General features: G+C 50.1%; 5 protein-coding genes and 1 non-coding gene across 10 annotated transcripts in view; 4 read left to right on the top strand and 2 right to left on the bottom strand.

The window, feature by feature from the left end:
• DAG1 (dystroglycan 1) overlaps positions 1–218 on the bottom strand; it is a 65,352-nt gene extending 65,134 nt beyond the window's left edge. Inside the window, exon 1 of the mRNA XM_045200192.2 lies at positions 198–218. The gene's annotated coding sequence lies outside the window, so the exon portion shown is untranslated. The remainder of the gene's footprint in view (positions 1–197) is intronic.
• A 96-nt stretch (positions 219–314) lies between these two features.
• Positions 315–4,865, top strand: NICN1 (nicolin 1, tubulin polyglutamylase complex subunit). Of its 2 annotated transcripts, none has more exons than XM_024566042.4 (6): positions 315–547; positions 1,849–2,025; positions 2,282–2,395; positions 2,837–2,908; positions 3,228–3,332; positions 3,407–4,865. In XM_024566042.4, exons 1-6 carry the CDS (start codon positions 416–418, stop codon positions 3,446–3,448), a joined length of 642 nt encoding a protein of 213 aa, XP_024421810.1. In that variant the 5' UTR covers positions 315–415; the 3' UTR covers positions 3,449–4,865. The 2 variants fall into 2 exon arrangements, 1 of the variants encoding a protein (XP_024421810.1); XR_006656297.2 differs by lacking the exon at positions 3,407–4,865 and adding an exon at positions 2,600–2,679 and having other exon boundaries at positions 344–547.
• On the top strand, positions 3,957–4,091 carry LOC112310021 (small nucleolar RNA SNORA16B/SNORA16A family). The gene has a single exon (XR_002975339.1). It is a non-coding gene; the product is annotated as a small nucleolar RNA SNORA16B/SNORA16A family (small nucleolar RNA).
• A 149-nt stretch (positions 4,866–5,014) lies between the features above and the next one.
• On the top strand, positions 5,015–10,027 carry AMT (aminomethyltransferase). 2 transcript variants are annotated; one of them, XM_024566044.4, is made up of 9 exons: positions 5,015–5,451; positions 5,547–5,714; positions 6,247–6,327; positions 7,153–7,284; positions 7,691–7,769; positions 8,054–8,199; positions 8,285–8,465; positions 8,856–9,011; positions 9,110–10,020. In XM_024566044.4, exons 1-9 carry the CDS (start codon positions 5,362–5,364, stop codon positions 9,286–9,288), a joined length of 1,212 nt encoding a protein of 403 aa, XP_024421812.1. In that variant the 5' UTR covers positions 5,015–5,361; the 3' UTR covers positions 9,289–10,020. The 2 variants fall into 2 exon arrangements, with proteins under 2 accessions (XP_024421812.1, XP_045056132.1); XM_045200197.3 differs by lacking the exon at positions 8,856–9,011 and having other exon boundaries at positions 9,110–10,027.
• Positions 10,028–10,289: 262 nt separating this feature from the next.
• On the bottom strand, positions 10,290–13,460 carry TCTA (T cell leukemia translocation altered). Its single transcript, XM_024566043.4, has 3 exons — positions 13,042–13,460; positions 12,649–12,703; positions 10,290–11,615 (listed from the first exon to the last, which is right to left on the bottom strand). Exons 1-3 carry the CDS (start codon positions 13,262–13,264, stop codon positions 11,573–11,575), a joined length of 321 nt encoding a protein of 106 aa, XP_024421811.1. The 5' UTR covers positions 13,265–13,460; the 3' UTR covers positions 10,290–11,572.
• A 245-nt stretch (positions 13,461–13,705) lies between these two features.
• RHOA (ras homolog family member A) overlaps positions 13,706–21,451 on the top strand; it is a 44,936-nt gene continuing 37,190 nt past the window's right edge. Inside the window, exons 1-2 of one of the 3 annotated variants that reach the window (XM_053929246.2) lie at positions 13,706–13,901; positions 18,235–18,313. The gene's annotated coding sequence lies outside the window, so the exon portion shown is untranslated. The remainder of the gene's footprint in view (positions 13,902–18,234; positions 18,314–21,451) is intronic. The other 2 variants (XM_053929245.1, XM_053929247.2) reach the window with 2 other exon arrangements.

Raw genomic sequence — 21,451 nt, 5'->3', positions numbered from 1 at the left:
TTTTTTAAAAAAGGCAAGATTTATACCTATTTTTGCAATTAATGTTGGCAAGCACTTTTATGATCGTTTGTGTTCATGGCTTTACAGGCTTTAACTGACGACCCCTCTGCACGGTAGTAACAGAGAGACCTGAGGCGACAAAAGGGCTCCGGACGGCTTAGTTACAAAAGCGACGGGCGGTTTTGTAGAGAGAGTACCTGGAGACTTGCAAGGCTCTCACAGTGCTCGGGTGAAGCACTTCCTCAGGCACTTCCGACTCGGGGCCCGCCCTGAGCATTGGTGATTGGCTGGGCTGGCCAAGCGCGAGTCCTCCCGGGAGTTGTAGTTCGTGGGGGCTGTGTTGGGGACGCCGGGAAGAACCAGCAGTCCGAGGCCAGAATCGGCGGTTGTGCTTGCTCCCCGAGCCGCTGGCACAATGTCCCGCGTGCTGGTGCCTTGCCATGTGAAAGGCACCGTGGCGCTGCAAGTGGGCGATGTGCGGACCTCCCAAGGCCGGCCTGGTGTGCTGGTCATCGATGTCACCTTCCCCAGCGTCGCGCCCTTCGAGGTGAGCAAGCCCCGTGGGCGGGGCTGACCTGGGAACTCGGGTGTGTCCCAGGTGTCGAATCTTTTACACAAAGCCTTGGCACTGGCCTCGCCCTTGAAAATCAGTTATCCATTTATTTATTCCTTCAGTTAATACATATGTATTGTACTAGAAGGCAGCTTACTGTTCTGTTTTCTGCACCATCTCGCCCCCATAACCAGAACTGCATCGACAGGGAAGTGCCAAGATAGCAGGTTGGGTGTTGGAAATACAGTTGGGAGCCAAATATAGATGAGGTCATTTTGTCCCTGGCCACTGGCTGGGGATCATTAGACAATGAGTTACCCCCAAACCTGCCTCCTGTCCATCCCTACAGTCTCTGCTGGAGGTCAGGTTCAATTCATCCTGCATCAGGCACCTTTCAATGGCTCCAGGTTGTTGGGTTTTTTTAATTTGATAACTTCTGGGTTTTTTAAAAAAAAAATCATTGACTTTAGAGAGGGGGGAAGAGAGAAAGAGAGAAGCGTCAATTTGTTGTTCCACTTATCTATGCACTCATTAGTTGATTCTTGTATGTGCCATGACCGGGGGATCAAACACGCTGCAACCTTGGTGTCTCAGGGTGATGCTCTAACTAACTTAGCTACCCAGCCAGGGCTGGCTCCAGATTTCAGTCTCCAGTTGCACTTCCACATCAGTTGGCAGAGTGATGGGACACTGCAGGACTTCAACACAAAGGATAAATTTTGTTTTCTGATGGCCTGGCATTCAGGGCCACCTTGTGTCTGTGCCCTGCCTACGTCTTGGCCCCATGCACTTTGTCCAATAGAGTGTGGTTCTCACTCATGCTGGTCCTTAAGTATAAGCTGGGAAATCCTGATTCGGTAGGGTGGAGCCTGTGTGTGTATACTTAAACTTTCTTGGGTGATTCTGATGAGTGTCCAGAGATGAGAACTGCTGTAGCCAGGCTAAATCACCCACTGTTATGTGCTACTTTTACATTCTCTACCTTTCTTGGCCCCTTTAGTGACCTCTTCTGCCTTCAGGCCTCTTCTGTACATTTTCTGCCTCCTCCAGAGTAAGGGCTCCGACCTCCGGCTATATCTTGGGCATATGGCAAGATGGGTAGTTGTTGTTTATATGACTTGCTCATTTGGACTGTGAGCTCCTTTAAGAAAGTGAAATTGTTTTTGAGCCCCAAAAGGATGCTTGTTAGGTTGGTAGAGGAGGACATTCCTGAGGGGAGGAGGAGATGGTGCCTTTGAGCCTTTCAGGCCCAGGGCCTGGGTCTGATTCGTCATGGTGGGTTGTGTGTGCTCTAGTTGCAGGAGATTACATTTAAGAATTACTACACAGCTTTTCTGAGCATCCGCGTTCGCCAGTACACCTCAATCCACACACCAGCCAAGTGGGTGACCTGCCTGCGGGACTACTGCCTGATGCCTGACCCACACAGTGAGGAGGGAGCTCAGGAGTATGTATCGCTGTTCAAGCACCAGGTCAGCTGGGACTCAGCATGGCCAGGGCCGCCCAGATGAGGCCTCACCGGGGGCCTGAGAATTGGGCCAGGCTACCAGGAAGGATGAGCAGGGCAAGGGTTTCCTGGGCTGTGGCTATTTGGGAAGGGCCTTGAAGGGACTACGGTTCTTTCCTTCCCAAAGGCCTGGGGAGGCAGCAGCTTGGCTCATTGCTCATTGGGAGGCTCCTGGTCAGTGAGCTGAGTCCTCGCTGAGTCCTTGTATGTGTATGTGTCAGATGCTGTGTGACATGGCTAAAGTACTGGAACTGCGCCTGATTCTGCGACAGCCGTCGCCTCTGTGGCTGTCTTTCACAGTGGAGGAGCTGCAGATCTACCAGCAGGGACCAAAGGTAAGTGACGAGCTCAGAGCTGTTGGTTGTCCCTTTGCCCAGGAGGCTCTGAGCCATGACTGGCAGAGCTGGGGGTAGGGGTGGGAGTGGATGGGTAAAGATAATGGAAGTCAGCCAGGTGGGAGTGTTGAAAGATCATGATGAAAGAGAGGTAAGGCTGTGTCCCCATATCCCCTGACCTTTGGAGCCACATGTCTCTTTCAGAGCTGGAGCCTTCAGGTGCTGGGAGATACTTCTGTGCCTTGTGTTCCTGGGGCGTCCTTCTGCATAGCAGAAGAGCTTAGGTAGTCTGACTGCCTTTTGGACCTTTGTGGACCCCTGAACAGGGTTTTCCCAGTGTTCAAGGTTCAAGGACCCTTATCTCTGCTCCAGGACCTTGGAAACTGGTCCCAGGACTCTCCCCCTCTCCCTCCCTCAGGACAGGATGTCTTTGCTTTGCAGAGCCCCTCCATGACCTTTCCCAAGTGGCTCTCCCACCCAGTGCCTTGTGAGCAGCCTGCACCCCTCCTTGAGGTAAGCCCTCATCCTGGGTAAGAACCACGTGTGAATAGCTCTCCTGTCCAGGTGGGCCCCTATCTGCAGGGCACTGGTCCTGGTGCCCTTGGTTCACTCTGTGCCAGTCTCCTCCTGGGTGTTCCATGGCATTTGAAGTATCTCTGGGTGGGGTTGGCTCGCCTGCAGCACATCAGACCCCAACCTCATGTGTCACAAGTCATCTGGAAATGTTACTGATCTCAGCTGGAGGGCCCCATAGCCCAACTTAGCCTCTCTGGAGCTCTAAGGGCACTGCTGGGGAGAGACCCCCAGCCACTGACCCCTCCTTCTGGAGCAGGGTCTCCCAGACCCCAGCAGGGTATCCTCCGAGGTGCAGCAGATGTGGGCGCTGACAGAGATGATCCGGGCCAGTCACACCTCCAGAAGGATCGGCCGCTTCGATGTGAGTGATTGCTTCCATCTGCGTGGCCCCCATCGCCCTTAGCGGGTCAGTTCTGACGGTCTTTTGTGTTGCAGGTGGACGGCTGTTACGACCTGAACTTGCTCTCCTACACTTGAGTTGTGGCTCTTAAGCAAGATGTTGACCTTCCTTGCCCACTGAAGACTGGTTTGGGCCATCAGAGGCTGAAGTGCTTTCCCTGTGCATTCCGAGTGTTGGCCTGCATGCCCATTCTGTCTGGGCCACATTCACAGACTCAAGATTCGAGGAGGCTCACTGTGCTGCTTCTGCATGAGCTCCTGGTGGGGGTGGATTGCATTCTGTCCTCACCTGACTGCAACCCGAAATTCCTTTTCCTACCCTAAGAACACTCTAGTTCTACTTACTAAGAACCCCTCTGTGCTCTGTGCTGCTCCTGCCAACATGCACACTTCTGTCTCTGCCTTCTCCCTCACCTGAGTGCGGCAGACTGGGGTGACCTACTAGAACCTGCTCTGTCTAGCGTTGTAGGCTGTTGAAGCCATGGCACTGTTGTAGTTTGGAAGCTTGAGAGAGAAACAGGAGCCCCGCGACTTTCTTCTGCGCCCCCTAGTGGTCTTCTTTCCTTTTTGTGTCCTGTCCACAAAAAGATGCCCTTATCCAAGCAGCAGCTGCTTCCACATAGCTGCTGTGGTCAAAAAGGAGCCCAGTGGGACAGTTTTCCTTGAGGGTCGCCATTGCATTTGCTGTAACTGATGTGCAACATTTTGGGAAAAGACAGAAGAAAAAAACAATTCCTGCTGCTTGCCTAGGGAGCAAAGCTGGCAATTTGAGCCGCCAGTCCCTCGGTCTCTGAGCTATCTTCTGGATGTGTGTTCAAGAGGGTCTGCCCACCTAGCCTTGGCAGGAGCCTCTGGCAAGGCCAAGGTCTGAGAATGAGCCCTACGACCTATTTACTATCCGACACAGCCCAAAGTACATCCTTGTCCCTTCTCCTAGCTGCCCCCTTCCAAAAGTCATGCTCAGGGTGATGAGGGATCATGGTGGGGAGTGGTCCAGGTGAGGCTTCTCATTGGTGTCTAGAGGCTAAGGTCTTCTACAGCCCCATGCCAGCCACTGAATAAGGCAGGCTGCTCGTCCTAATGAGAAAATCCTGCTTCTCTCTCTCTTTCTCTCTTTTTTTTTTTTGTCTTTGCCCCTGATGACTATGAGGCAGCACTGCAGTGTGCTGGACCTGGAAAATCAGATATTTATATGGCTCAACAGCTTTCTGGGGGAAGGTCAGCCACCTTTTGGTGGCCACCCTCTTCTCTCACCCATCAGGGTTCTTGCAGGTGGTACCTTTCCCTGCAGGGTCATTTACTTAGCTCCACTCAGCTTTTGCTAAGAGGGTAATGACCACAGTTCTTTGCTCAGGGAGTATCGCCCTCTGTGTGTGTGTGTTGAGGGGGAGTCTCTGGGGTGGCAGGGACAGTGCTTCATTCACAGCTGTGCCCCCAGCACCTAGCACAGGGCCTAGCATGCAGCAAGGTCAATAAACACTTGTGGAATGCGTGACTGCTGGCTGCCTGTGTCCGCCCAGTGGGAGAGCTGGAGACCCTCACATGTGATCGGGTTCCTGCAGTGCTCGGCCTGCTGGGCTGGCTCCCCTTGGATCTCCCTCCAGTGTCCTCTCCTTCTTTCCCCCTCCTCCTATTTGACCTTACTCTCCTGATGTCCTGAATGTGCAATTCAAGCCTCTCAGCCCTCCGCCTGAACTTTGCCCCCTGGAGGCAGGGCGGTCTAGCCCTGGCCCAGATTCTGAACAGCTTGACTGGGCTGGGAACTTCTAACCTGCCCTGTCAACTCAAAGTGCCTGGGGCTGTTTCCCTGCTGCTGGTAGCACTGCACAGTTGGAGCTAAAGCCCCGCCTGCCCTACCCTCGGGGCTGCCCGCCCCTCTTCTGATCCCCTTTGTGGGAAAGAGACTTGGCTGACCAGGGCGCAGACTACATCTCCCAGCGTGCCTGACAGTGGTAGCCCCTGTGCGTCGGCTGCACCGGTCGCAGGCCGCAATGCAGCGGGCAGTGAGCATGGTGGCCGGCCGGGGCTTGCGTGGGCAGGCGCTTCCCTTGGTCCTGGGCCGTCCGCTCAGTGGCGCACAGGTGGGACAGAGGGTGCTGGGGCACGGTGCCAATCTTGGAGGGTGGGGGAAGGTTGGGGCTGGGGTCCTGGTGGCACTGAGCCCGGCCGCCCGCAGGACGTGCTCCGTAGGACACCACTCTATGACTTCCACCTGGCCCATGGTGGGAAGATGGTAGCGTTCGCGGGCTGGAGCCTGCCTGTGCAGTACCGGGACAGCCACGTCGACTCGCACCTACACACGCGCCAGCACTGCTCGCTCTTTGATGTGTCCCACATGCTGCAGGTGAGCCGGGGGAGTGCTCTGGGCTCCAGGGCTTCCTCCCTGTCCGCAGTGGTGCCACCTTCAGCTTTGTTCACTGGGAGCTGGATTCCAAAGGCCACCCTCTCGGAAGAGTTGGAGGTCTCAGGAGTGTCACAGACTATGGCCTGCAGGAAATGAATTCTCAGGGTCTGCGAGCAGCTCCTCTCTAATCCCTCCAGCCTGCTCCCACTTGGTGGTGTACCTCAATGTCCTGGGTTTTCCAGGGCTGCCACCCATTTCCACCCACCGTCCTGGGTATTGGTTGGGAAAAAGGGTTATTTCAGGAAGGCAATGGGTCCTTCCAAATTCCCTACCTTCCCTCGTGACACCCCCTCCTGTTTTGGTAGATGCGGGGGAACCAGAAGGTGGAGTCTTTGCCACCTGCAGAACCACAAACTGGTCACTTCGGCTAGGTTGGACTGTGCCATGCGTGGCAGGGAGGATGCCTCCTTGACCAGTGGGCTTCCAGATTGGAACTGTCGTGGTGTCCTTAGGCTTTTGATCTTTTTCTCAGACCAAGATATATGGATGTGACCGGGTGAAGCTGATGGAGAGTCTAGTGGTTGGAGATATTGCAGAGCTAAGGCCAAACCAGGTGGGCCCTTCTTATTTTTGCTCAATGGGGTGTTCTTAGTCATGAGCCAGCAAATGGGCTCAGCCCCCATCTGGGGCTTGGGAGCACAGTGATGGATAAGACACAACTTTGCAGTCTTGGGGCTTGAGGTCCCTAAGTCATGTCCAGAAACCCAGGTTCATGCCCGTTTCTGTGATCTTCCCATGCTGCCTAACCCCTCGCAATTCATAGTGTGGTCCCTAACCCAGCAGACTCATCATGACCTAGGAGCTTGTTAGGAATAGACTCTTGGGCTCTGCTCCAGGCCTGTTGAATCAGAAGCTGCATTTTAAAAGGACCCCCAGGTGATTCACATGACCTCTCAACCTCAGGCTCTTTGTCCACCCAGTGGGGAGGCTGAGGCTAGCCTCACAGTATTTGGGGACATTGTTGCTGTGGAGCACTTGAAATCATCAAGGTGGACTTTGAAGCTCTCTGTCCTGGGTTTGGAGCATGGACTGAGTTGTCCCAGGTTTGGGTGGGATAAAGCAGCCAGTCCCAGGTATCATGGATACACGTGTGAGATGGGGCTCTCAGGGCTGAGTGGAGAGGGGTGCAGGTGCCCTGCCAGTTCAGGGAGGTCCCCCAAGGTGGGGGAGGGTTGAAAACATTCTCAGTACATGAGGATCAAACACCATGGGCTTGAGCAGGCACCTGGGGTGACCCACCAGTTCCTTGCACCCCCCCCCCCAGCCCTGTGCATGAGGGTTCATGACCTTATGGAGGCCAAGTGGGCCCAGGGGTGTGTCTGACTGATGATGTTTGCCTCCTGGACCTGGATGCAAAATTGCTCCACTTTGGTGCTAGGGGACACTGTCACTGTTTACCAATGAAGCTGGGGGCATCTTAGATGACCTGATTGTGACCAACACCTCTGAGGGGCACCTGTATGTGGTGTCCAATGCTGGCTGCTGGGACAAAGACTTGGCCCTCATGCAGGTACAGCCCCTCTGTGTTCTAGGTACCCTATCTTCTGTATTCACAGACCAGGGTCCTTGCTGTCCAGGACAGTCCTGGCAGGGTCAAGGGGCTCAGACAATAGCTCTTTTGAGTGAGTGAACAATAGGCCAGAGTGTTGTTCACTCTGGAGCATGCCAGGTTTCACTGGGGGAGGAGAGGGAAGGTGGGGAGGCGGGGAGGCAAAGCTGACCTCAGGCCCTGGGTGAGCATCTTCTGGTGAGGGTGGAGGGCTGGAGCCTGGTATTAGAACTGGCTGACATGGGCTTGGGTCAGCCCCACCACTTAGTTCCATGGTCTTGTAAGATGAGAACCAGCCTGCTCTGCCCAGCTCTACAGCACCTGGGAATGGTCCCAGGAGCTGATGTGTTTCTGTCTTTGCATTTAGGACAAGGTCAGGGAGCTTCAGAACATGGGCAGCGATGTGGGCCTGGAGGTGGTGGATAATGCCCTGCTAGCCCTGCAAGGTGAGTGGCCAGGCTGGGGTAGGAGCTGGCTTCTTCGATGGCCTAGCAGAGGCTGTACCAGCAGGAAGGTGTGGATGGTGTGAGATTTGTATGCCATATTGTAAGCCGGGTGTCATGCCCTTCCCCCACTGGCCCCAAAGCTCCATGGGCTGAGCAAGAGCATCTATTCCCACCTATAGTGGAGGACTTGCTCAGGACTTGTTCCGATCCCTGAGTAAGGGCTGCAGTCCAGCTTTGAGGGGACCTGGGACCTGGACACTTGGTCACTGGCTCCCTGGGCCCAGGTCCCACTGCAGCCCAGGTGCTCCAGGCCGGCGTGGCAGACGACCTGAAGAAACTGCCCTTCATGACCAGTGCTGTGATGGAGGTGTTTGGTGTGTCCAGATGCCGTGTGACCCGCTGTGGCTACACAGGAGAGGATGGTGTGGAGGTGTGTCAACAACTGGGGAGAGGGTGGTCGTGCAGGGCGCAGGACTTGGGCCAGCAGCCCACCTACTCCCGGGTGTCCCACCCAGATCTCCGTGCCAGTAGCAGGGGCAGTCCGCCTGGCAACAGCTCTGCTAGAAAACCCAGAGGTGAAGCTGGCAGGGCTGGCAGCCCGGGACAGCCTGCGTCTAGAAGCAGGCCTCTGTCTGTACGGGAGCGACATCGATGAGCACACCACACCTGTGGAAGGCAGCCTCAGCTGGACATTGGGTGAGTTGGGTTGGCACTAGGGATGGCATCCCAAAGGCTGTGGTGGCCCTCCATGAAACCTGCCAGTCTGTGACCGCCCCCAAGGTTGTGTAGCCTGGAGCCAGCGACTCAGCCATCCCAAGCCTCCATTCCCTGAAGGTGCCACGGTGGCTTTGCCCATCAGATGCTGAGGACCCTCAGCATGCTGAGATGGGCAGTGTGGCCTCCAAGACCAGGGGGCAGGAAGTGGGCGGCCAACTGGCCACATTGTAAGGGAGGAACAGGGCCTATGGGAGTCTGAGTAAAGGGGTCTCAATGCTGATGGATGTCACTTGGGACCCTTATAGATAGGACCTCCTGTGGCCAGGGGTCCACTGGCCTGTGGCTTGAGTCTGGTGTGTCATGCTCCAGGGAAGCGCCGCCGAGCTGCCATGGACTTCCCTGGAGCTGCAGTCATTGCTTCCCAGCTGAAGGGCAAGGTGCAGCGGAGGCGTGTGGGGCTAATGTGTGAGGGGGCTCCCATGCGGGCACACAGCCCCATCCTGAGTATGGAGGGCACTGTGATTGGTAGGTGGATCAGAGAGGTTGGAGGGCTCTTGCCCCTTCCAAGGGGGTGGGGCATGGCCTGTTAGGGCGGTGCTGACACGTGGCCTCTGCACGGACAGGTACTGTGACCAGTGGCTCTCCCTCACCCTGCCTGAAGAAGAACGTGGCAATGGGTTACGTGCTGCTGGAGTACAGTCGGCCAGGTACCCCGCTACTGGTGGAGGTGCGGCGGAAGCCACAGAAGGCTGTGGTCAGCAAGATGCCCTTTGTGCCCACAAATTATTATACCCTCAAGTGAGGATGGCTTGGGGCCAGGTCTTCTGCTGGAGGGCATTCTACAAGGGGTTAGTCAGGAAGCTGAGGCAGAACACACTGGGGGGTGGGGAACTAGGGTACAGGTGAGGGGAGCCCCACCACTTCATCCTGTTCCGCTTCAATTTCAAGACCAATTTCTCAGTGATGGACCAGCTCACCCAATGCCCTGTTTGAGCCATGGCCCTGCGAACCACACTCTTGCCTGCCAGAGGGCTATGAGAAGCATCATTTCTGGCACTTCCACTCTGCCAGGTGCTGGCTGTGCCTCAAAGGCTCATCTTTAGGAGGCTAAAGCCTGCCTGACCTACCTCACCACGGCAAAGGGTCATTACCTTGGGCAGTGCCAGCCATCTCCTCCAGTTTACTTTCCATGAATGCAAACTGCTGCCTCTCCCTGGGCAGCGATGACTCATGGAGGGTTGGCCCAGTAGGGCTGCTGTGCCTGTGTGTGAACTCGGGGGTGGTTGAGGGTGCATGGACTCACTCTTCCACATTCTCAAGTTGGCCCAGTAGCACACCATGCCAGGCTTACCACCTGTTCGGAGCCTCAGGACTGTTGTAGGGCAGGCTAGGCTTCCTCCTGGATTTGCCTTACTCTGGGCTGACCTTCGCCCCTGCAGCCATTACTGGACTCCACTGACTCCTTAAAAACATTAAACAAGCTTCCTTCCTCCTTGTTTGCCAGAATCTAGCTTCATTGCTCTTTGCCCACAGGGTTCCTGGGGTGCCAGCCCAATGCTTGCCTTCCTGGCCTCTGAGACAGGCTTTCAGTGCTTCTCCACGAGTGGGGCAGGTCTGGAAGAACTAATGGGGCAGTGCCTGTGTTGGGCACCCAGCACTGCTCCTTGACAAAGCTGGCATCAAGTCCCCAACATTGCAATCATTAAATTCTGGGTGCTGAGGGGCAATGGCCCCTGGGATATTCTCTCTCCAGTTTCCCCTGTGCATACACACCTTGTCCTATCTGAATAACCACACAACTGATGTACTTCCATCTTTAATAAGCCGCATCCTCAGTGGAGCCTGGGGAGGAATGTGAGACCCTGACTCTGTGTGGTGGTGGTGTCAGTGGGTGGACCGGGGGCAGCAAAACCATCATCCTGCCAGCCAGAAGGTATCTCATCTCTGCAGTAAGTTCCTGTGCAAGGGCTCAGTGCAGTCCCACTTCCAGTGCACCCCTGCCGCAGATCATCTAGGCAAAGGCTGCCAGATGGAAACGTGACATCAAACAGAGGAGCAGGCCAAAGTACAAGGAGGGAGACAGATCTACGGCCACACTGCCTTCAGGAACTGGCGTTTGTCATCCATCCCTTTGGAAGTGGCATGCCTGCCTAGCCTGCGGGGCTCTACAGTCTTAAGGGCGCAGATGGTGCTGGTGGGAACGAGCTGAGGCTGAGTCCCTGGGATGAAGTTCCTATGGTTCCAGGTCAAGATGGAAAGTGATGAGGCTGCAGGGCAGGGTGGGGCTGCCCTGCACTAACTGCCTAGAATCTCTCTGAGGGGCAGGGTACAGACCCACAACCCCATGGGCACTTAAGTGGTGGGGGTGGGAAGTCACCCCTGGGGCTCAGCCTCTTTCAGGCATCCAGTTTCCCTCCAAGAAGAATTGAGAGGAATATGAGTATGATGCTCAGGATAAGATAATTTCCATAGTCTGGCTCATACCTGGAGAGCTCTGGATGAGCCAGGAAGGTGGCTGGGTGTTTGGTGCCAGCTGCCCACTGCCTTATGCTTGACTGGGCAAATAAATAACCACAGAGTATAAGGCTGTCTGCAGGTCAAGATTCCTGGCTCCCTGCCAACAGCAGCAAAACCAAATTCAGAAAACCTAGGGCTTAGGGGAAAATGGACTTCCCTTACAAATTCCAGAGCCAGTCAACCTCAAGCTTCCTCTCAGAGGGATAAATCTCTATCGGGTCACATCCCAGGGGGATGGGAAGAGGGACAGGAAAAAGCCAAGACAGAAAGTGGACTGCTGGCTTTCCCAGAGGCTTCTCCTAAACTGACCCCTGAGAGAGGAGCAGCAGCATTCTCTCCTTAAGGCACCCAGATCAGGGTAGAGGAAAACTCTTTACTGGCCCAATGCCTGGGACTGCTGGAGGAAAGGCCAAGGGCAGTGGAGGCCCAACCCCAGAAGTACTGGGGTACTCCCTTCCTCCCAACCCTGACCCCCCCGCAGTCATCCCTGGGGTCTGGGCAGCAGTAGAACCCAGTGTGGGAGCCAGCAGACCCGACGATGTCCCTGGAGACCCCTCTGCTGCCTTCCCTTATTCTCTGTGGGTTTTGAGAGGTTCATTTGCAGCTGTTTCCCTAAAAGTGATAGAAGAGAGAGGGGTTATTCCACGGGCAGCACAACAGTCCCCGAGACTGGCTCTCTCTAGCTTTGTCAGAGGAGCTGAGTGGGGCTTACTACAACCTAAACCTCTGCTGGGCTCCCACGGCCCACAGTGGGGCCACTGCCTTTCCCCTGCAGACTTGTTTTCCCTCCTGATGGTACTCCCATCGTCCCCCATTTGCCAAAAAAACCATGGGCAGTGGCAGGTCTCCTAGCTGGCCTCTTGCTCTCTCTATTGGACCCCTTTATATACTTGCCACAAGGCATCAGATAAAAAGGCCAATTAGATTAGGCCATGGTCTAATCATGGTTGAGTCTTTCCATAGCTCCCAAAAGTCTAGGGCTTTGCAGGTCCCTCCACACCTTCATGTTTGAGCTCCAGCATAAGTCTTGTGTATTCTCCAATGTGTCACCCTTGGTCTTGTCTCTGGGCCTGTTCTAGCCATTCTCTTTGCCTGGCACACTTTAGCACCCCCTGGTCTGCCTTCAGCTTAAGTGTCCCTCTTGAGAGAAACCTCTGACCACCTTCTCCCCTGCACTGCTGCCCTCTCCTTTCAAATGTCTGGCTCCCCCTAAGGAGGAGGAAAGGGTCTGGTCTGGGTTGTCCTTGTTCTCTGGTCCCTGCCATGTGCTAGGAGCTCAGAAATTAGCTGAAAGAATGCCTGATTAATGAGTTCATGTTTTACAGATGAGAAGGCTGACCCTGATGAGGCCAGGCAGTGCACAAACGACAGGGACCCTGCCTTTCCAACTGAGGGGCTTGCCATTTCATCTCTGAAACTGTGAAAAACACCGTCCACCCACACAGGCTGCTGAAGAGCAAACTGATAAACTGTCCAGACATCCTTGTCACTTGAAATATGAGCTCAACTTGCAGATCTTGGAGCTTGCTGCAAAGGCCACTAAGCTGGAGGACTCCTACCCTGAGATCTCCCCTCCCCCACCCACAGCATAGGAGTGTCGCCTGCCAGCCTAGCACGGGCTTGAGATGGGAACAGATTTACTCACCACGAAGGGAAATGAGTGGAGCCATCAGGTGTGGATCCATTCTGGCCGCCCAGACCTGGGGGCAGGAACACATCCAGAGCTACAGCAGGCTGGGTTGGGGATCTGAGCAGGCAGCAGCCCGGGTCAGGTTGGAGGCTAGTGGTATTTGGTAGAGAGTCTGACGGGGGACCTAAGGAACTACTGGTTTTGTCTGATGAGGGTTATAATGTTATGGGTGGACTGGTGAAGTTTCTTGAGTGAAATGGTATGTTGGCATAGGTCAGAGTGCAGCTTTAAGTTGCGATACGGTTCTTAGGGGACCGGTGGTGGTCTAAGGGGGTCCTGGGGAGCCCAGTGGTACCGTCCAGTGGGCGTGGGGGCAGCCAGTCCACGGAGGTTGGTGGGGAGCCTCACCTGGACGGTGATACAGCCCGGTCACCGTGCTCCCGTAGAACCCCCAAGCCAGCTGGATGCCCAGGAGACTTAACACCAACCACAGCAACAGCAGCTTGAAGAGGGTCACGCGCATGTCCTGCGCCTCCCACTCCCGCAGGAACTCACTACCCAGGGCGCCCAGAGCCCCCAGCACCGTGGCCGGCAGAGCCTGCAAGGACTGCCCAGACCAAGCCTCCGCCATGACTGGCCCGCGCCCCACCCGTACTGTCACCGCAGTCCCCGCTGCGCAGGCGTCTGGTTTTCCGGGGCCAAGCCCGTTAGGGCGCACGCGTAAACAGAGGCAAAGCGAGTCCAACTCGCCTGCGCGAAGAGTTGGCAGTTTGGGAGGAGTATTAAAACCGCGCACGCGCACCTAGCCACACCCTGCCTACTCAAAGGATGAGTGACTCGAGGAGCACAAAATAGCAACCAGGTCTTTTATAGCCCCTGAGTTCCCGTGATGCCTCACGAGGCTGCGACTATTGGTTCAGCGCCTGGCTTTTAGGGCGTGGACTCACTCCTGAGCAATCGTGGCGGAGCTGTGAGTTCGCGCGCGTGCGCGGGGCCGCGACTGGAGCCAGCTCGAGCCCGCTGGGCAGACGGGGGCGCGCACGTCGCTCCCCGCCCTCCCGCCACCGCCCGCCCTCGCTCGCTCGCGCTCCCCGCCCGCCGCCTGCCGACCGCCGCCCGCCGCCCGCAGCCCGCCGTCCGCCGTCCTCCGTCGGTTCTCTAGCTAGTTCGCCGCCGTCTCCTCGGACACCCGCGTTAGTCTCCGAGCTTGTGACTCGCGGACAAGCGTCCTCGGCGCAGAGAGGCCAAAGTCGGAGCCGTCGCCTGAGGTGAGTGAGAGGGTTTCCTCCAGGCGCCGCGGCGCCCCGGGCCCGCCCGGCACTCTTCCGCCCGCCAGCCAGTCCGCCCGCCCGCCCGCTTCCCCGCCGCGCCCCACCTGCTGCTCTAGGCTGGTCGCCCCTGGACCCTGACCCTGACCCAGGCCCCGGCCCCTTTCCCCGAAGCGGCGGCCCCGCCCGCTCAGTCCCCGGAAGCGCGCCCCGCGGCCTCCCGCGCCCCTTCCCCCGCCCGGCCAGGCCTGGTGGAGCCCAAGCTGCCCGCCGGCGGTCCCCAGCGCTTCCTCTCTCACGGCCCGGCAGGGCGGAGGCTCCGGGCCGGGCTGTGCAGCCGTCCGTTGCGAAGCGCGCGTGGCTATCGGAGTTGAAATGGGAAAGAAACTCTTTACAACTCCATTTTGGCTTTAACATTTAATGTGAAACGTGAATCACCGATTTACACTGGGTGAAGTCCAGTTATGTTTTGGGTATGATTTTTTTCATGCAGTATTTTTAGAAATTGTGTAAGTAGAAGATAGTACTGAAACCTTAGGGGTTAGGGTTCTTGTTATTGCAAAGAACAAAATTAGCCATTAGACGCTTTTCATGATTTAAGTAATTTAAACCATGTTTCCCTAAAATAACATGAATTTGCAGTTTTGCTTAGTCTAAGTTACTACCTTGATTAGGAATCACCTAAACATCTGTCCTTAGTTATCGAATGGACCCAGTTGCAAATTGTCTTCATTAAATAGCTCTGTTTGCATTTAAACTGATTTGGTCAGAATCATGTTTAGGAGTATATGGTGGAAAATTGTCATTCTTTGAACCTCAGAGTTGGTTCTACTTGTGTTTTTTAAAGTTCTGGATTTAAAATTTAACCTCTGTTGGTGACTTGTTTTTTTGTGTGTTTGACAGTCTTTTGAGGGAGGTGACTTGCAGCTGTGTGATCAGATTGTATTTCTCTCTGCCAGGTCTGAAAGGGAAAAACTTACTTTAAAAAAGTTCTTCAATGTTGTACGTGGTGAGAAATTTTCGACCACTCATTGCCACACACCCAGATGTGTAATGTGTATGTATGTACAGTTGGCATGATTGTCATTTATAGACGTGGCTAAATAGGTACAAATAATTGTTTTGAGTGTCTGGCTCAAGTTAACATTGTTCAGACTGAATATACAAGACTAGTTCTTCATTGTGGAGAGTAGCTTATTGAGGGATCTCTGTTGATAAATTGTCTTGAGAGGCGTTCCATTTACTTTTGTAGAGCACTGGTGGTTCTTGGGGACATCAAATATGTCAGATGGGACTTGCTTTGAGTCAAAGTCTAATCCCGGATTTATAGCCTCGGTTCTCAAGAATCTGCAGTGGAGGGAAGAAGAGAGTGGGAATCCACCGACTTTTTCATAGATCCACAATTGTAGAAGTGAAAGGAATCTTCAGGACTTATGTAGTCCCAACCTCATTTGCAGATGAGGAAATTGAGTCTCAAAGACAATTGTCTCAAGTCATGTGTCTAGTCAGGTCAGGCCACAATTCTTCTCTGTGAGGCATTCTCTATGTGCTCCCAAACTGCTTGCTAGGAATCAGCTAAAATTCATAACTTACATCTTACTCCAGTGTTTTCTCTTTTTATGTATCCTTTTATTATTGCTGATTTTATATGTATTGGGAAAATCTGAAAAATTCATTTTCCAAACAGCTTTCAGTTTTTTTGGCTAAAGCACTCTCCGTGGCTGGGTAGTCCTGAAGCAGTTGACTGAAATAGACAAGTGCATGCACAGGGTCCCTGCCTGACCTAATCCTGGCTTTAAGTTTTGGGTCTTTTTAGGGGCCAGCTTCTTCCAAAGGGATCTGGACTCCCCTGCTCCAAATCTAACAATTACTAAGTCAGGTTAAGATGTTATCAGGCAACTTGGGCTCTTTTGACTATTGATTTGAGGTAGGGTGGGGAGAAACTACATATATCATGTAAATAGTTACTTGTACGGCAGTGGTTTTGTTGGAGTATTTTCATAGTACTGATTCTTGTTGGTTAACTCCTTTTAAAAGTTTGTCCTGCTCATATGGGGTTGTAAGTTATTAGGCGAGTGAAAACAGGTAGATCTTCAGGTGTTTCCTGTCTGTGGGGTGGAGTCCAGGCCGTGACAGGAGGAGGAAGTGGGTTGCTACTTTGTCGTAGAGCTGTGAGGTTTATGTTAACTCAGTCAAAAGAAAGACTTATATTTCAAGTTTTAAGAGAATTGATTCGGGCTTGCAGGGCTTCTGTAGACAGCACCTCGGGTTTAATTGCCTAATGGCTATTAGTGATAATGATAAGTGGTACATAATTGCTAGATTTTAATCACATATTTGTAGTTTTAAAAGGTCCCTAACTATTTCCTGTTACCTTGCCACTTGGTTTATGCCTTTACTCACCTGGCCAGTGGAACTCGGTTTGTCTGTACATTCCCATTAATGTAACTAAATTTTAAACTTGTGGTGATGTGTCTTATTTGTACTGTTCTTTGGGACCATGCTCACTCTTAAGTCCTTGTGAGATTAATAAATTAAAGTTTTCAAAAACAGTTTAAAGTGAGGAATTACTGTAAAATTCCTCTTTCAAGTGTTTCTATTTCAAGTGACTCATTTTTAATCTGTGGGGCTGAAGTAATAAGTGAAGGCCTTGTATACTCATAATTATGGTAGTCATGTGACTGAAAATCAGATAGGCATTGAAGCTGCTCATTCTGCATGTTGGTCTGAGTTTATTGGTGCTTCATCCAGATGATTCTGAGTACATTTTTATAGCTAATAATCATCAAAATAGGAGCCCTGGCTGGTGTGCAAACCGACAGGTTGTCAGTTGGATTCCTGGTCAGGGTACATGCCTGGGTTGCTGGCCAGGTCCCCAGTTGGGAGCATGCAGGAGGCAACCAATTCATATGATTTTCTCTCCCTGTCTTTCTCCCTCGCTTCCTCTCTCTCTAAAAATAAATAAAATCCTAAAAAAACAAAAACAAAAAAACGCCCAAGATATACTCTGTTGCAGCCAGTTTGCAGTTTGTACCAAATTGAGCTTGATTTTTTTCCATTTAAAAAAATCCTAACCTGAGGATATGTTTATTGATTGGGAAGAGGCATTGATGTGAGAAGGAAACATCCATCCATTTCCTCCCATAGACAGCCCGACCAGGATCGAAACTGCAGCTTTTTGGTGTTTAGGGTGATGATGCTCCAACCATCTGAGCCACCCTGCCAGAGCTAATTTTTTTTTTTCCTTGAGAGGGTGGGTAAAGTAAATAAGGTTAAGCATATTTATGATAGTATCTTAATATTTAAGTGAAGGGAAAGAGGAGAACATAAGCAGTCAGTGACATTGGTTTAGAGTACAGTGAAGAGAAAAGTGGGAGATAAAATGAAATTAGAGAGGTGGGCAGGGACCACATCATGTAGGGCCTTTAGGATGCGGGAAGTTTGTCAGGTTCTGAGGTGAGAAATTGGAATTTTTTCTCTTAGCAGAGTAATATTATTACCTGGTATTAAACAAATAAATGGCTGGAGTTCACCAAGAGTAGGGGTATATCTGACTTTAAATAAGAAGCTAATACTGATCATTTCTGACAAAAATATCAGGATTTCCTAATATTTATTTCTTTGACCTATTTTTTTTGAAGCCATTGATTTTTCTGACAGTTGCTGTTAAGCCTGTGATTTCCCTGTAATGCCTGTATTAAAAATAAAATATAATTTGATTAAGGAGGTAATTAAAGTGTTTAGGTAGTCTAGGTGGTGGGGATGCAGGTGTTCATGGTAAAATTTTTTTTAGCTTTGATGTGTGTGTGGAAATTTTTATAATGAAAATGTTGGGAAGCAGATAAACCCAATTTAAATAGGATTTATCTGCTTTTGAAGCCTTCTTTTAAAAGGAAAACATTAATTTATAATATTCAGATAATGGTGATTGTGTACAATATATTTTTAAGATTTTATTTATTTTTAGAGAGGGAGAGAAACATCAATGTGTGGTTGCCTCTCTTCTGGCCCGCAACCCAGGCATGTGCCCTGACTGGGAGTTGAACTGGCCACCCTTTGGTTCACAGGCCAGCGCTCAATCCACTGAGGCACAACAGCCAGGGCTGTTTGTGTACAATATGTTAAGTGAAAGAGGCCAAGATTTGTATAAGTGTGATAAATTTTTATGGTATGACTATTAAGAATTAAATTTTGCACTGTTTCCCTCACTTGCATTGTACATTACTTCACAGAAATTTGGGTAAGCCCATTTACATCTTGTGCTGTGTGTTTTTTTCTCATAAAATGAATAGATAAAATTCCTGATTTATTTATTTTTTTAATGTTTTTGTAGTGCCTTTCATCTGAGAAGTTCAAGGCACTTTGTAGAACTTCTGCCACACAGACTGTGGGTCTTGCAGCACATTTGTAAGGTATGTAAATAGAAGCCTTTTCTTTCGTTCTCCTGTCCCCATGGAATAGAGATCATTATTATATATTAATATAAGTTCTAGGGAATTGTGAGTATGTCACTATTAATGATTTTCTTCACAAATCTTAAGATCTTTATCTTACTCTATAACTTTTCTCTTTGGTCTTATTTTTCTCCCTAAGATACTACTATAACTTCCTTTTTCTCTTCTGTTCTAGAAGCACTGTTTCTTTAGATGAAGGTATATTTCCTAACTCCTTTCTTAATCTTTAAGCAGGATGGACTCACCAAATTACACACACACTTCTCTTGTGGACCATTCCTCTCATCCTGTTCCTTCTGTTTTTTCATTTTAAGGTTTCATTTTCTTGATTACATAGTTTGGTCATCTTTCAGTTTGTTTATCCACAGCCTGCGCTGTGGGTATATCTAATTATCAGCAGAAAATGAGCCCACTAGAGAATGAAAAACAGGACAACCCTCCTTACCAGAAGAGTCAGCAGTGGTTCTGGCTTGGGAGGGAGCAGTGTTAACAGCAGGTACAACAGCCCCTCCAACAGCTGTTCAGATATCTTAAACTGATTACAAATAAGGGAAATGGTTTTTTAATTTAGTAGATATAGTGATGAATGTTCTGGTACCATTTTGACCATCTTTTCTTGTTTTCCTTGGGCTCTGTGTGTGGATTCTCATTTGGTGGGACAGGCTTTGTGAAATGAAGGCATATGATGGTAGAGGTTTGGGTTGGCTTTGAATTCTTTTTTGGTATGTGAGGAATGGCCAAGCTAGCTTGTCCTTTTTTCATTATTCATTCATTTAACAAATAGTTACTACTGAATAGGTACTGTATGCCAGATGCTGTTCTGGGACACTGAAGAAGACATGAAGAAGGTCCATGCCCTCAGGGAGTTTTTTTGTTCTACAATCTATTCCTAAAAACATGAACATTTGGTATGGAACTGAAAAGGTGGCTTGTTTTGAATTATGCCATCTACTTTTCTCATTTTATTTATTTATTTTATCTTGTTTTGTTTTTTTCTCTCTCTATATTTTTTCTATCTACTTTTCTAAAAGTCACTGACAAGAAAGGGGAAAACACATCAGCTGTTAATAATCACAAAAACATTAATAACCCTGCTCATGGAAGTTTTATTTCTTTTTTTTTCCATTAAGAAAAGAACAACTGTGTGTTTATCAGTCTTTTCATTTTTATTTAAAAATCTTTTAAGGTTAATTTTGGTTGGGCTAGGCTGGTGTAGCTCAGTGGATTGATCTTGGACCTGTGAACCAAAGAGTCCCCAGTTAGATTCTCAGTCAGGGTTGTAGGCCAGGTCCACAGTAGGGGGCATGCGAGAAGCAACCACACACTGATGTTTCTCACCCTCCCTTCCCCTCTCTCTAAAAATAAATAAATAAAATCTTAAAAAAAATAAAGTTAATTATGGTTAGACTACAATATTATATTATTTTCAGGTGTACAATACAGTAATTTGACATTTGTATACCTTACAATGTGCTCACCACACTAAAAGTCTAGTAATCATCTGTCACTGTGCACACTTATCAAAATATTATTGACTATAATCCCATTCACCTTGTTCACCCATCCCACCACCCCGTTCCCCTCTGGCACCCATCAGTTTGATATGTTTCTGTGAATCTGTTTTTGTTTTGTTTGTTCATTTGGGGTTTTTTTAGATTCCACATATAAGTAAAATCATACGGTACTTGTCTTGCTCTGTCTAGCTTAGCATAATAACACTCTAGGTCCATCCATGGTGTTGCAAATGGCAAGATTTCGTTTGTTTTCATTGCTAAGTACTACTGCATATATATGTATACCACATCTTTATCCATTTATCGATGGACACTTAGGTTGCTTCCATATCTCGGCTATTATAAATAATGCTGCAGTGAACATAGGGATGCACAGATCTGTTATTCTAGTTGAGAAGACTGATGAGAAGACTGATGATGATAAGTTAAGGGATGGGCTTGTCTTTTTTTTAGGGAATAGCAAAAAGGCTTGAAGGGCTGAAGCCTAAAAAGCAAGTGGGAGGCATGGAATTGAAATAAAGTCTCATAGGTAGGCAGGGGCCAGATCTTATAGCAACTGGTAATTTAGAGTTTTTATTCAGAGTGCATTGGGAAGTCATTAAAGGAGTGATGTCTAATTTGTTTATATTTGGGGCTGTTCTACAGAGAATAGACTGTATCAGCAATTTTCAACCAGTGTGCCACAGCATACTGGTGTGCTGCAAGAATTTTTAAAACATGCACTTCCTGACTATTTAGTCAGGGGCACTGACCTTTTCCCCCTTAGATTGTCAAATAAAAACTATAACACAATAGCTGTCAGGTGTGAATGAATCAAAATTATACCTATTTTTCTGTCAGATCGGCAAAAAATAGATATTTTGGTGTGATTAGTTTGTATGCCATGAAATGAAAATGGTTGAAAATCACTGGACTATATAGGGAGGCAAATATGGAAGCAGAGATATTTATTGGAGGCTCTTTAAATCCAGTGATGGATGATGGCTTTGGTAGGGACGATAATGATGGAGATGGTGGGACTTACAGTACATAGTAAAGATGTGCTGATAGGCTTTGCTGATAAATTACAAGATTTGGCTGTTAGAAGCCCTGATCCACGGCCAGAGATTAGCCCAATGCAACTGTTGGGTATAGGACAACTAGCCTAGCACCAGTGGGCATGGTACTTTGTTGTTCCTTGAGGCTTGCAATGGCTCCTATAAGTAGCTTCGAGTAACACACTAGGGTATTTTGATTGATGGCCTCTCTTACAAGAGGGCAGACTATTTTCAAAGTTGTTTTCTCAATTGTTCATTTCAACATTATTGCATTAAAAGACAAAGGTAAAGTTATGCTTTTGATCTGTAGGTTTGCTTAAACCAGAATCTTTACCAGAAATGCTGATGGCCATGTAATTACAAAGGAGTTTTACCATAGAAGAGGTATATATATATATCCCTCTCTTTAAGCATTTTATTTTGTTTCCCTGAGCCTCAGAACCTAGGTCTGTAGAATGAAGATAACACCCATTTAATGGGAATTTTAGATGAAATAATGCTTGAAGAGCTCAATGCACATGAGTTTACTCCCTTAGTAGATATTC

Source organism: Desmodus rotundus, chromosome 8 (genome assembly GCF_022682495.2).
Source record: "Desmodus rotundus isolate HL8 chromosome 8, HLdesRot8A.1, whole genome shotgun sequence".
NCBI classification, from domain to species: domain Eukaryota; kingdom Metazoa; phylum Chordata; class Mammalia; order Chiroptera; family Phyllostomidae; genus Desmodus; species Desmodus rotundus.
Note: the sequence above shows the minus strand (reverse complement) of the source record. Positions and strands in the feature narration are given on the sequence as shown.

What these genes read in the sequence shown, in the direction of transcription:
- NICN1 (XM_024566042.4), top strand. Translation starts at nt 416, where the DNA reads ATGTCCCGCGTGCTGGTGCCTTGCCATGTGAAAGGCACCGTGGCGCTG. An exon ending in TATCGCTGTTCAAGCACCAG is followed by an intron (nt 2,026 to 2,281) that starts GTCAGCTGGGAC and finishes TGTATGTGTCAG; the next exon opens with ATGCTGTGTGACATGGCTAA. An exon ending in AGCCTGCACCCCTCCTTGAG is followed by an intron (nt 2,909 to 3,227) that starts GTAAGCCCTCAT and finishes CTTCTGGAGCAG; the next exon opens with GGTCTCCCAGACCCCAGCAG.
- AMT (XM_024566044.4), top strand. Translation starts at nt 5,362, where the DNA reads ATGCAGCGGGCAGTGAGCATGGTGGCCGGCCGGGGCTTGCGTGGGCAG. An exon ending in TGCCCTGCTAGCCCTGCAAG is followed by an intron (nt 7,770 to 8,053) that starts GTGAGTGGCCAG and finishes CCCTGGGCCCAG; the next exon opens with GTCCCACTGCAGCCCAGGTG. An exon ending in CAGGAGAGGATGGTGTGGAG is followed by an intron (nt 8,200 to 8,284) that starts GTGTGTCAACAA and finishes TGTCCCACCCAG; the next exon opens with ATCTCCGTGCCAGTAGCAGG.
- TCTA (XM_024566043.4), bottom strand. Translation starts at nt 13,264, where the DNA reads ATGGCGGAGGCTTGGTCTGGGCAGTCCTTGCAGGCTCTGCCGGCCACG. An exon ending in CGGGCTGTATCACCGTCCAG is followed by an intron (nt 12,704 to 13,041) that starts GTGAGGCTCCCC and finishes TCCTGCCCCCAG; the next exon opens with GTCTGGGCGGCCAGAATGGA. An exon ending in TCCACTCATTTCCCTTCGTG is followed by an intron (nt 11,616 to 12,648) that starts GTGAGTAAATCT and finishes TATCACTTTTAG; the next exon opens with GGAAACAGCTGCAAATGAAC.